This window comes from Stegostoma tigrinum, chromosome 2 (genome assembly GCF_030684315.1).
Source record: "Stegostoma tigrinum isolate sSteTig4 chromosome 2, sSteTig4.hap1, whole genome shotgun sequence".
NCBI classification, from domain to species: domain Eukaryota; kingdom Metazoa; phylum Chordata; class Chondrichthyes; order Orectolobiformes; family Stegostomatidae; genus Stegostoma; species Stegostoma tigrinum.
The window spans coordinates 143,302,240-143,316,306 of NC_081355.1; the positions used below are offsets into that span (position 1 = coordinate 143,302,240).

At 43.2% G+C, this 14,067-nt stretch overlaps 1 protein-coding gene across 10 annotated transcripts in view; it reads right to left on the reverse strand.

Annotated features, from left to right (window-relative positions):
• Positions 1 to 14,067, reverse strand: part of dpp6a (dipeptidyl-peptidase 6a) — a 1,430,988-nt gene that overhangs the window by 273,941 nt on the left and 1,142,980 nt on the right. For all 10 annotated transcript variants that reach the window (XM_059639738.1, XM_059639748.1, XM_059639745.1 and 7 more), the window contains one exon: positions 6,130 to 6,182. In XM_059639738.1, coding sequence (XP_059495721.1) covers positions 6,130 to 6,182 — 53 coding nt within the window. The remainder of the gene's footprint in view (positions 1 to 6,129; positions 6,183 to 14,067) is intronic.

Here is a 14,067-nt window from a genome sequence, read left to right on the forward strand (position 1 = left end):
CCTTGTGTACCTTGGTTATGCAACAGCGTATCTAAATCCTTCTTCAATGTTATGATGGTTTCTGCAGTGAGTTCAGATTCTCACCAAACTCTGGGTGAACAAGTTTTTCCTCACATGCCTGCGAAACCCTCTGTCCCTTCCCTTAAATGTCTGTGGCCACGGCTTTATCCATCCAAGTGAGTGGTGAATACTCCATTGCACATCACAGGTGAAAAAGAGCTGAGACTTTTGGAAGTCAGGCTCCGGGTCTAGGTGTCCATATGACCCAGTTCATTCAGCTTCTGATCAATGATAATCACTCCCTCTTCTCCCACTACAGCATGTTAATGGCAGGAGCAATAGCGATGCTTGGGCTGTGAGTCTCAAGCAGAGATATGCAGGCCTTCGCATGTTTTGAATGTTCATAATTGTCACTTTGGTGCTGTGAATTTTGCCTTCAATTGTCAACTCAAACCCAGACACATCCAGGTTCAGCAGGTCTTAGGGTCAGCTTGCTGGTTTATCGTCCTCAGTTTGGAAAAGTGCCATAAAAAATAAAAGCCATTCTTTGTTTTATAATCATAGAACTTCCTTACAAGTGATGCAAGGTCATTAAGTTTGGTTCTGAAACCTCCTATAATGGTGATACCTCACTTTTTAATTTCGCAAAGTAATCAATTGATACATACATTCATGATCTTTAGTTCACCCAAAGCAAGCATCAACTGAAAGACTGAATCCTAGAGCTAAATAACCTTCTGACCTTCGAATGGAGAAATGATAATGGTGTAAAGAATAAGTCTCATTCACAAAGATCATGACTTGCTGTAGGTGCTGTTCATTCTCTGTTCATGCAGCCATTGATTTAATACTTTGTATCACCAGTAGGTGGCATAGCTTTCTCAATATTTTGCTTTTGCAAAGGAGCAGCTAACCCTTCAGGCTCTGAAATGGCAAGCCCATGAAAATCTCCCTCCCTAATCCAACTACCAGGTTTCAGTTCCTCCTGAATAAAGCCAAATTTTTTGTGCCTCTCCTGGCATCTTCCAAACAACCTATCCAGACGTTCATTGCCAGCTGATAACTGTTTCCTCCTCTCCTTGCCTTGTCAGTCTCTCTGTGCAGCGTGGCCTCTAGGAGCCAGCATTAACAACATCCTCCTCATACAGACAGCTCACCTAAAGTTGTAATTATCATCAAGTGCTCCACTTTGGGACTTTCCTGCCCCTGTGGCATCTTCACTTTCTTCAAGCACCTAACCTCACCTCTCCTTCAAAACATATGTCCTCCAGCAGCAATACTGAATTTTTCATTGAGATAACTTCCCACTTCTACATTGAGTGACTCCTGCTCTTTTGTGCTTCAGTCTCCATCTCATACCAACATGCAATCTACTTCCTGAATTGTAAACCTAAACCTCTGTATCCATTATAAACTCGACTAAGCATATTCTTGACCATTCTCTTGACATTGAAATTCTCTGTGACCTCTGCACTTGCGTAGTTTTAATCACTGTTTGAAGGACACCTCTCACAATTTCTTTATACTCCTTACTAGCTTCACCCCATTCTCTCTGTAGAAGTCCAATTTCTTCAGAATCCCTTAAAATAATTTCACCCCAAGTTATTAAAGCACCATTTCCAAACCTCCAACTCTCTGACCTTTGAGGTTCCATCTATTACCATATTTCCACAGCTGTTGATTTGATGAATCATTTCCCTACCATCATCTCTAAAGTAGAGGTGAATCATTCATCACCCCCATCTTTCATCGCCCCCATCTTTCATCGCTCCCATCTTTCATCGTCCCCATCTTTCATTGCACCCATCTTTCATCGCCCTCATCTTTCATCACCCTCATCTTTCATCACCCCCATTTTTCATCGCGCCCATCTTTCATCGCCCTCATCTTTCATCACCCTCATCTTTCATCACCCCCATTTTTCATCGTGCCCATCTTTCATCACCCCATCTTTCATCACCCCCATTTTTCATCGCGCCCATCTTTCATCGCCCTCATCTTTCATCACCCTCATCTTTCATCACCCCCATTTTTCATCGTGCCCATCTTTCATCACCCCATCTTTCATCACCCCCATTTTTCATCGTGCCCATCTTTCATCACCCCATCTTTCATTGCCCCCATTTTTCATCGCTCCCATCTTTCATCACCCCCATCTTTCATCGCCCCCATATTTCATCGTGCCCATTTTCCATCGCGCCCATCTTTCATCGCCCCCATCTTTCATCGCCCCCATCTTTCATCGCCCCCATCTCTCATCGCCCCCATCATTCATCACCCCCATCTTTCATCACCCCCATCTTTCATCATCTCCATTTTTTATCATGCCCATCTTTCATCATTCCTATCATGCATCACTTCTAGTGTGGGCTCTGAGGGAGCTCCCTGTGCTGCATTTCTGGGGGACTCCCCGTGGGATTTAAATGTCCTCAGGCACTTAATTGGTCGGTCTCAGGCTTTCCAAGCCTTGAAGCCCCCAGTGTGGTGGACACTGCCCCCAGGAGCTGCCAGCCACTCAGACAGAAAGGAGGCTGTTACTGAGCCAGCACTGATTGCCCATCACTAGTTACCAGGGAGAACGCTGTGGTCAGTGGCTTTCTTCAACCACTGCAGTTTATTTGTTGCACTCTAAGGGAGGGAGTTCCAGAATTTTGACCCAGTGATGGTAAAGGGATGGCAATACATTTCCAAGTCAGGATGGTCAGTGGCTTTAAATGGCACTTGCAGATGGTGGTGTTCCCATGCACCTGTTGTCCTTGTTCTTCTACATTGAAGTGGTTCTGGGTTTGGAAGGTGCTGCTAAAAGGTCTTGGTGAATTTCTGAAGTGCATCTTGTAGATAGCATGCACTGTTGTTACTGATTGTCGGTGGTGTAGGGGCTGAATGCTTGAGGATGTGATGCCAATAAACGGACTGTTTTGTCTGAATAATGTCAAGCTTCTTGAATGTACTTGGGTGGCATCCATTCAATAAGTGGGGAACATTCCCTCCCACGCCTAACTTGTGCCTTGTCAATGGTATCCTGACTCTGGGGAGTCAGGAGGTGAATTACATGCTGCAGGTTTCTTAGCCTCTTACCCTGTTCTTACAATCACAGTTATCATATGGCTTGCCCAGTTTCGTTTCTAGTCAGTAGTAACGCCCAAGATGATAATGGGGATTCAGTGATGGTAATACCATTGAAAGGTAAGAGCTGAATGTTACTTGCCATTTATCAACCCAAGCTTGGATATTGTTCAGGTTTTCTTGCATTTGCACATGGACTGCTTCTGTATCTCAGGGGTCATTTATGGTGCAGAACATTGTGCAAACATTGGCGAATATCCCACTTCTGACCTTATGATGGAGGGAAGGTCATTCATGAAAAGGCCAAGGATTGTGGGATTGAGGACACTACCCTGAGGAACTCCCGCAGGGATATACTGGATCTGAGATGACTGACCTCCAATAGCCACAACCATCTTCCTATGTGCCAGGTACAACTCCAACTGGCAGAGAGTTTGCCAGGGATACCTATTGAGTCCAGTTTTGCTAGGGCTCCTTGATGCCAAACTGGGGTGAATGCAATCTGATGTCAAGGGCTGTCACTCTCACTTCACCTCTGGAATTCAGCTCTTCACGTTTGAACCAAGGCTGTAATGAGGTCAGGAGCTGAATGGCCCTGGCAGAACCCAAACTGGGCATCACTGAGCAGGTTATTGCTGAGCGGGTGCTGCTCGATGGCACTGTTGATGGCACCTTCCATCACTTTACTGATGATTGAGAGGAGACTGATGGGGTGGTAATTGGCCGGGTTGGATTTGTCCTGCTTTTTATGTAGAAGTCATTCCTGGCAATTTTCCACATTGTTGGGTGGATGTCAGTGTTGTAACTGTACTAGAGCAGCTTGGCTAGGGGAGCAGCAAGTTGTCGAGCATGTCTTTAGTACTACTGTTGGAATGCTGTCAGGGCCCGTAACCTTTGCAGCTTCTAAATATCCCCTGGAATGAATCGAATTGGCTTAAGACTAGCTTCTGTGCTGCTAAGTACCATAGGAGGAGGCTGAGTTGGATGGTCTTCTTGGCACTTCTGACTGAAGGTTGTTACAAATTCATCAGCCTTAGCTTTTGCACCAATGTGCTGGGCTCCCCTATCATTGAGGATGGAAAGTGTCCACCACCATTCATGACTAGATGTGGCAGGGCTGCAGAGCTTAATCTGATCCATTGGTCATGGGATTGCTTCGCTCTGTCTATCACTTGCCGCTTATGCTGTTTGGCATGCAAGTAGTCTCGCTTTGTAGTTTCACCAGATTGATGCTTCATTTTCAGGTATGCCTGAGCTGCTTCTGGCATGCCCTCCTGCACTCTCAAATGAACCATGGTTGATTGCCTGGCTTGATGATAATGGTTGAGTGGGGCTTACACCAGGCCATGAGTTTACAGATTGAGCTGGAGTATAATCCTGCTGCTGTTGATGGCCTATGGCATCTCATGGATGCTCAGTCTTGAGTTGTTAGATTTGTTCCAAATCTGTCCCATTTAGTGCAGTAATGGTGTTACACAACATAATGGAGGTTATTTTCAATGTGAACGTGTGACTTCGACTCCACAAGGACTGAGCGGCGATCGCTCTTACCGATACTATCATGGACAGATGGAACTTCAGCTGGCAGATTGGTAAGGATGAGGTCAGGAATGTTTTCCCCTCTTGTTGGTTCCCTCACCATCTGCCACAGACCCAGTCTAGCAGCCATGTCCTTTAGGACTTGAACAGCTCGAACAGTAGCACTGCTGCCAAGCCAGGCTTGGTGATGGACACTGAAGTCTCCCATCCAGGGTACATTTTGTGCCTTTGCCAGCCCCAGTGCTTCCTTCAGGTGGTGTTTGACATGGAGGACCACAGAGTCATCAACCAGGGGAGGATGGTACAATATAATCAGTAGGAGGTTTCCTTGCCCCAGTTTTGACCTGATGCAATGAGCTTTTGTTGGAATCAAAATTAATGTTGCAGACCTCAGTCTCCTCTGCAGCTCTCCCCTCCACAGCATTCCAGCTCCTAGCCCATGACTATGTGTACCAGTAATCCCTGTCTCCTTGTGAGGGACATGGAACATTCCTTGTTCTAGTCCTATTCGGACCACCTACCCACAACTGTTTCTCCGAATACACTTATGTCCATGGTGCTACTTCCTACTTTCATTCTAAATTGGAAAAAAATAACCAATTCATGCTTCCAATTTTCACCCTGTTCTTAGTTTTACCTGCTCCATCTCTGACTCTTTCTTTCCCTCCCTCAGTACTTTGGTTTCCATTTCCTGGAATGGGCTGTCCACGAACATTCATTACAAGCTGATCGACTCCCACAGTTACCTCAAATACACCTCCTCACACCTTGCATACTGTTCTTTGCACAGGGCCCCTGACTTGCCCCGAACCTGCTAACCAAGAACTACTCTCCTGGTGATAGTACAAAGCCTGCCATTCAACACACAGGGCTTAACATATGTAATTTATTAGTGACTTCCCGTCTTCTGTGAACCTATCAAATGTGTTCAAGAACTTCAATATTATTCTTCGGGCTAAAATGATCGAAAGGTATGGAAAGTGGGAACAGAATTCAGAGTTGGATGATTAGTCATGACCATATTGAACAGCCAAACAGGCTCAAAGGGCCGAATGGCCTACTCCTACTTTTTAAACTTCCCAATTCTTAGCCCACAGGATGTCAGCTGGTAGATCCTGATCACTTAGATTGCTCTGTATTGGGTAGCGATACACAGGGTGGGCAGCAGGTAGGTTGAAAACTGGATATTTTTTTCATCAAAGTAGTTTTATCATGAAATACCTCCACATTATCACAAATTGCCTTCATCTACAAAAAGTCCAATTCAAATCCAACACATTATTAAGAGCAATAAATTGTAATTCACATCAGTCCATAGCGTGCATTGTTCTCGATTCCAATTTACACCTCGGTTGTGATATATATGATCTTAAGCTATTGAAAGAGGAAGCTGCACATTACCGCCTCACAAGCTTGTTATTGAGATTGCTTCGGTCTGAAACTAACTCAGAGATCAAATACTCTCAGCCCTACCACAGCAGCAAATCAGCTACTTATAGGAAGTAACAGGAGTTTGTTACTCACCAAGTGTGTAAATTGCACAGGGTGTAGTAGGCTGTGAAAGAATGCCGATGAGTCTGGAAAGAAAAACAAAGAGACACATTAATATATGATGTGCATTAGGCTACAATGTTTAGGTCCCTCTGTTCCATTCTCTGCTTCCAGTATAACAAAGTTACCACAGATAACAAAAGGGCCAGAGAGATTAACTTGAAACCTAACATATAAATCAACATTAGATTAATTCTTGAGTGAATGGTCTCCACATCGCTCACAGTACAACCCCTGTTCTGTGACTGTTTTAGTATCAAATAGTTTGAGATAAAACTAAATTTACTTTCACATTTTTGACAAAATGTTTTCATTTTCAGATTATGTCTGCTGCTACAGGTGAGTTGAGTTGACAAGATTAGAAAACATTTATCGAGAAGGTCTTTAAATCCCGCAAGACCCTTCAATTTCTTCATCAGATTCTCCCCTTTTTGAGTAGTTCCAAGGTTAGCATGTAGAAGATCCATACCAGGGTCAATAACGGCAGAACCAGGGGTCGCAGGGGTAAGGATACAGAGCAGGTTATTTAGGGCTGAACTGAGGAGAAATGACCTTCTCCCAGAGAGTGGTGAGCCTGTGGAATTCTCTGCCACAGACAGCAGTTGAGGAAAAACATTGAATGTTTTCAAGAACGAATTAGATATAGTATTTTTGGGATAAAGAAATCAAAGAGTATGGGGAGAAAGCAGAAATTGGGGACTGAGTTGGATGATCATCCATGATCATATAGATTGGTAAAGCAGGCTTGAGGGGCTGAATGGTCTACCCCTGTTCCTACTTTCTTGTTTCTAAATTAATACTAAATATTGATGACTTTGCGTAAATAACTTACTGATTTGTTAAACTTTTGCCTTTTCTTATTTTAAGGGCTCAGCATTCTTTCTCATCTCATGGTTTAACCTTAGAATATGGCTTTCCCAGTTAATGTACATACAAACACATAAACTGGCAGCAAAATGAGCATTTTGACATCTCAAGCCTGCCCTACCACTTTGTAAAAGTATGGCCAATCCTGTTGTATCCTTCACCTCCAATTAACCCCCCCAGAACCTTTTTGCCTTCCTGCCTGACCTCAAGGATCTATCCTCATCTGTCTTAAGAATATTAAACCACTCTGCTTCCCCCATCATTTCAGCAATAGTGTTCCAAAGGCTTGGAGACCTCGGATACAGAAAACAATAACTATCCTCACTTTTGCCTTCAATGGGAACCGCTCGTTTTTAAACATTGACCTCTCATTCTGGATTCTCCTACAAGAAGAAACATCTTTCCTACATCCATCCTGTCAAGAACCCTCAGAACCACGTAGGTTTCAATCATGCTGCCTCCAATGGATTTCAGCACAGACTGCCCAATCTATCCTCATAAGACAGCCCAGCCATTCCACATATTAGTCCAGAATGATACATGGAGACTATTCAGCCCATCTTGTCATCAATGTGTTTTCTTCAAGACTGTAAAATGCAAAATGCATTTACATGGCACCTATCAATTAATACAATGTATTAATTGGCTCCCAGTTCCTTTGCACCTATCGTGGCATGAGAATGTTGCAAAGGAACTGGGAGCCAATTAATACATTTTTGGAGTGCACTGTTGTGGTTCAGGGATAGGTGGCAGCCAATTTGGAGACTCCAACAGCAGCATGGTTATTCCTCAGAGAATTAGTTTTTGTGATGTGGGTTTGAAAGGTAAAAGCTAGCCGGGCAACCAGAAAATGTAGCCCCTGTTTTTATTTGAAATAGTGCTAGGGGATCTTTCATGTCAACCTGAGAAGGTGGATGGGACCTTAGTTCAATGTCTCATCCGGACAAAGTAGGCGGCACTCCTTCGCACCTACACTGAGTGTCACTGTGCATTATGACTGCAAGTCCTTCAGGTGCATCTTATGGCCATCGCTCCCTTTTCAGCTGGCAGAGGACAAACTGTTCTGACCCAAGCAGCCACAGACAAGAGTCAGTCATTGTAGGCTCGAGCCTGTCCTGGAGGTTTAATGGTGGGAAGTGGTATTCCACTGATAGTAGAGTTCATGTTCACCGTTAACAAGTCCAAAGATGTGCAGGTCATGTGGACTGGGCCTGGTAAATTGCCCTGTAGTGTCTAAAGATGTCCAGACTAGGTGGATTAGCCATAGTAAGTGCAGGGTTATGGGGAGAGGGTACGGGGCTAGGTCTTGGTGAGTTGCTCTCCAGAGGGTTGGTGTAGATTCAATGGGCAGATTGGCCTCTTTCCATACTGTAGCTGTTCAAACATTTTGGGCTCAGGAACTGAAAATACACTTTCAAAACTTGCACAAAATGGTCAGGGACTGTGGTAACAAAATGCAGGAAGATATTAAAAAACATGCAGAACAGACGTGCAATTCACAAACTAGCTTCAATGTTGACAGAAACTGCTCAGCAAACACAGTATCTGTGGATAAGAAGCAAAGTCAACGTCTTGAGCCCAGGGACTCTTGGTGAGAAGTGGCCTCCCGACAGCTCTCTAACTGACCACTGAGACTCCCATCTCTTTTTGAAGTTTCGGTCCCGCACGTACGCTGGTTCTACTGCTGGTTTGTGTAGACTACTTGGCACTGGAGGAGGATGGAAGCATATTTTCTCCTCCATTCACCCAGCAGAAAAGCCACAAGCCCCAAATCATTAGAAAGTATAATCAACGAAAAAGATAAATACACCATCTGGAACTTCCTATGCTGGATCAGGCAGGTTCAGTAAAAATAGCAAACAGGGATGTCACAACCAGTCGAAGATTTCTAGCAAAAAATACCCCACTTCCAACGCACTGCATGACACACAGACCGCCAGATGCTGAATGATGTTACCATGGAGACCACATTGCTGCAATTACTGGCTAATTTGAAAATAAATTCTACTCGCCATATTTGGTCATCTTAATGCTGGGCATCCTTCCAGCATTTTTAATGAATGCAGAACTTAAACAATATTTAAACAGGAACCGGGAGAATTAAGGAGTGAGAGTTGCTGATGATTGTCGGTTGCAATCACAGCTTCTCCTGCTGTAACCTAGATTAAGAGGCAGTGGTGACCGTTCTGATGGAGTGTTATAGACCTGAAACATTAACTCAATTTCTCACTCCACAGCAGCTTCCAGGCCTGAAAATGAATTGCCAGCAGTTTTTTTTTTTATTTTTACTTCGTAGTTCCTTCATCTACAGTTTTATTTTTGTTTTTAAGAAGGACTTGATATCACAGAAATAAGAAAAAAACAAGCAATGGCTGAAGGCATCAGATGTTGCAAAGGCAATGGGTCCTGACAATATTCCAGCAACAGTACTAAAGACTTGAGTTCCAGAACTTGCTGCTCACCTAGCCAAGCTACAGACACAGTGGTTGTATTTATGCAAAACTGCGGAAAATTGCTTAGATATGTTCTGTAACTAAAAAGCAAGACAAACCCAACCTGGAAAATTACTGCCACATCAGTTTATCCTCTATCAGTTGTAAACTGATGGAAGGGCTGGTCAAAAATACATTTAAGCTGCATTTGCTTATCAATCACTTGCTTGTTGACACTCACAGGAGCCACTCAGTTCCTGAAGTCATTACAGTTTTATGATCGCAGCTCATGTTATTACTGGACAAGTCAATCCCAGACTGAAACCTGGGTTGATGGATCATATTTTGTTTATTTAGTATTATTACTTATTTAGTATTAAAGAAATGGTCTCTTACTGGAACATAAACACATAATACTGAAGATTTTGTTTTCACAATAGAACAGAAATTTATTATCAAATGGACAGAAGATAAAACAGAATAAACAAAACCTTTAAGAGATAACAAGGTGTGGAGCCGGATGAACACAGCAGGTCAAGCAGCATCATAGGAGCAGGAAGGCTGACGTTTCTGGCCTAGACCCTTCATCAGAAATGGGGGAGGGGAAGGGGGTTCTGAAATAAAAAGGGAGAGTAGGGGAGGCGGATAGAAGATGGACAGAGGAGAAGATAGGTGGAGAGGAGACAGACAGGTCAAAGAGGTGGGGATGGAGCCAGTAGAGGTGAGTGTAGGCGGGGAGGTAGGGAGGAGATAGGTCAGTCCATGGAGGATGGACAGGTCAAGGGGGTGGGATGAGGTTAGTAGGTAGGAAATGGGGGTGGGTCTTGAGGTGGGAGGAGGGGATAGGTGGGAGGAAGGACAGGTTAGGGAGGTGGGGATGAGCTGGTCTGGTTTTGGGATGCGGGAGGGGGAGGGGGAGATTTAATTTGAAGTTCTGTAAACACCATGATATAAATATAAACCAAAAGAACTATGGATGCTGTAAATCAGGAACATAAACAAAGTTGCTGGAAGAGCTCGGCAGTCTGGCAGCATCTGTGGAGAAGAAAGCAGAATTAACTTTTCAGGTCCAGTGATCCTTCATCAGAACAGAGTTCCTCAGAACAAGGTTCTGATGAAGGGTCACCAGACCTGAAACGTTAACTCTGTTTTCTCCTGATATTAATATAATCCCATTAATCTCAAAACATTTATTCATAAGGTGAGAACAGGCAAAACAGCTCTTGTATATTACATTTATTTTACTATGGTATTCAAAACACCACTCATACAACTGTAACACCGGAGTACATGGATCTAACTCTTCAGTATGGTTTAAGTCACTTGTAATTTCATCGTTTAGACTAGGCCTGCAGGTAACTTCTTCCTGGATCTATAACCTACCTGCTTAAATGTAAGAAAACAAGGTGTAGAACTGGGCAAACACAGCAGGCCAAGGAGGGTCCAGACCTGAAATGTCAGTTTTACTGTTTCTCTGATGCTGCTTGGGCTACTGTGTTCATCCAGTTCTACACATTGTTATCTCAGATTCTCCAGCATTGGCAATTCCTACTTTCTCCTGCTTAAATGTACTCAGCTTTAAGTAACCTCTTCAGGGTTTTATCCCAACACCTCTCATCTAAGACTAACTTTAATCCCTGGTAACCCAGTATATGATAAATCCTTCTCTTCTCAGGAGCAAATGGTCGATATAACCATGCAATTCTGAGGAATTCACTAATTGCTCCATTCAGAGTAAAAGCTCAGACCTAAAAGTTTCCCTCTCTGTGGTGTGGATGATTCCCTTATACTTTAAATGAATTTCCAGAGATCTCTAACAAATCTTAAGGCCTCATTATTTACCTTGCTGAGTTGTAAAACAATCTGAAATAAACTAAAGTTGATTAAAACCTATCACTATAAAGCCAGACCTCAAAACTGTTTAAAAAGAAATTGCTATTGGATATTTGGAATTTACATATTACGTTCAGACATGCAGAAAACCCCCTGGTTACTAATATATATATATAATCAAAAATATATAGTTTTATTATTATTATTAATTCATTGAGCATTGCTGGCTAGGCCAACATTTATTTCCCTTCTCGAATTGCCCTAACTTCATTTCAGAGGGCTGCTCAGTAGGCCTGAAATTACACATTGGCCAGACCAAGTAATGGTATCAGGTTAGCTTCCTGAAAGAACATTAGTGAATCTGGTGGGTTTTCATGATAATTGACAATGATTACATTCTAGCCAATGGGTTAGTTTTGTATTCTAATTGTTTATTGAATGTTATTTTCACCATCCATGATGGTGGGACAAATCATACAGTTTACATGATGCCTTGGTTCAGTGATGAACAAAACAGCTGAATTCTGGCAGTGAGAGTGACAACCCTTGATTTCAAGGCCACATTGAATGGAGTGTGGCATCAAGGGGCCCTAGTACAACTCGAGTCAATGGGAATCAGAAGGAACTTTCCACTGATGCCTTGCACATAGGAAGATATTTGTGGTTGTTGGAGATCAGGAACCTTAGCTCCAGGACGTCACTGAAGGAGTTCCTCAGAGAAGCCTCCTGGTTACAAATATCTTCTGCTGCTTTCGTGAATGGCCTACCCCAGTCAAAAGACCAAAAGTAGGGCTGTTTTCTAATGATTTGTTCAGCACTCTTCACATACTGAAGCAGTCCTAATCAAATGCTATAGAACCTGGACGCTACGGGAGGCAATGGCCCAGTGGTATTATTGCTAGACTGTTAATCCAGAGACCCGGATAACATTCTGGGGACCGGGGTTTGAATCCCACCACGGCAGATGGTGAAATTTGAATTCAATAAAAATATCTGTAATTAAGAATCTAATGACTGTGAACCCATTGTTGATTGAAGGAAAACCCATCTGGTTCACTCATGTCCTTTAGGGAAGGAAACTGCCATCTTTACCTGGTCTGGCCTACATGTGACTCCAAATCCACAGCGATGTGGTTGACTCATAATTGCCCTCTGGGCAATTAGGGATGGACAATAAATGTTGCTGAGCCAGCAACATCCTCATCCTGTTAATGAATAAAGAAAACAAAAATCCAACCTTGGCCTAAACAGTGGCAAATAATACTCATGCCACAGAGGTGCCAGGCAATGGCTATCTTCAACAAGAGAGAATCTAACTATTACCCCTGAACCTTAGTGACTTAACATTGATGACTAACCCATGTCAACAGCCTGGGGTTACCATTGACAGGAAACTGTGAAGGATTGGCCAGAACTGGAACTACCAAAACTTTTAAAACCAAGAATGAAATATTTTTGTTGCATAGGGCTATAAGAAATATAGTAACAAGAGTGGTAAAATAAAGATCTGGATGGTTGAAAAGGCTTGAGGAGCTGAATAAACCATAAGGCCATTGGATGTATGAGCAGAAGTGGGTCATACATTCTCATTCAATGCAGTTGTGGCTAATCTGATATCCTGAACTCCTCTTTCCTGCATTTTCACCATAATCCTTCAATATCTCAACCTTGAATATATTTAATGACACAGGTTTAGCAGCCTTTAATGGTTAAAAAATATGCAGATTCAAACAGGACATTCTTCCTTGTCTCTATCTTAATTGTGTCCCCTTACCCTGAGCTTCATAGATTGTAGATCATAGATTCTCTACAGTGTGGAAACAGGTCCTTCGGCCCAACAACTCTATACTGACCCTCACAGCATCCCACCCAGAACCATCACCCTAAAACCCACCTAATCTATACATCTCTGAACACTATGGACAATTTAGCATGGCCATTCCACCCAACCTGCGCAGCTTTAGGCTGTGGGGGGAAACCAGAGCATGCAGAGGAAAACCACGCAGACACAGGGAGAATGTGCAAACTCCAGACAGACAGTCGCCTGAGGGTGGAATCGAGCCTAGGACCCTGACGCTGTGAGGCAGCAGTGCTAACCACTGAGCCATCATGCCAGCCCAAAGTCCTAAGTGTGGAAAAGTGAGAAGGTGAGGTTTTCTGCTGCAAAGTGGGTAACACAGCTGCTTCTGAGTGAGAACCTCTGTGGTCAAATCTCACTGATCGAAGGTGCATTCATGAGATGCCCAAACTGCCTATGTATCAACCAGCAAATCCTTCCAATACAGTACATGTTATGGCTGGTGCTAAGAGTTGAAGAGTTTCCTGGTCAGCAAGAACTGTGATTGCCAAATTAAAACACAGATATTTGCCATGAGCAGCAAACTGTGCCAAGCACCCTCCTCAATTTCAGGGACTCTGAGAAAAAGTGAAAACTTATGCCAAAAACTGGTCGACCATAACCTAGTAATAATGAAACCTGTTTGGGGAATGTTAATTTTGCTAGTGAGTTTTCACTGTGAGTTCATTCAAAGAAGCAAGAACGATTTACTGAGCAATGTATGCAATTTATTACAGCAGTGCACAGAACATATTTTTGTTCTCAAGAAGCATCCACAACGAGCAGTCTGAATCGGAAAAATGGAATCTTGCCAGTCTTCCTTTGAGCAAAGTAACTGTGCACACTCAATGCTTCAAGGTATCATTGTTGGTCATAATGTGTTGTGGAGAGGACCTTAATGCCTTGTAAATGAACTAATGCACAAGGATCTCTGGCAAAGTT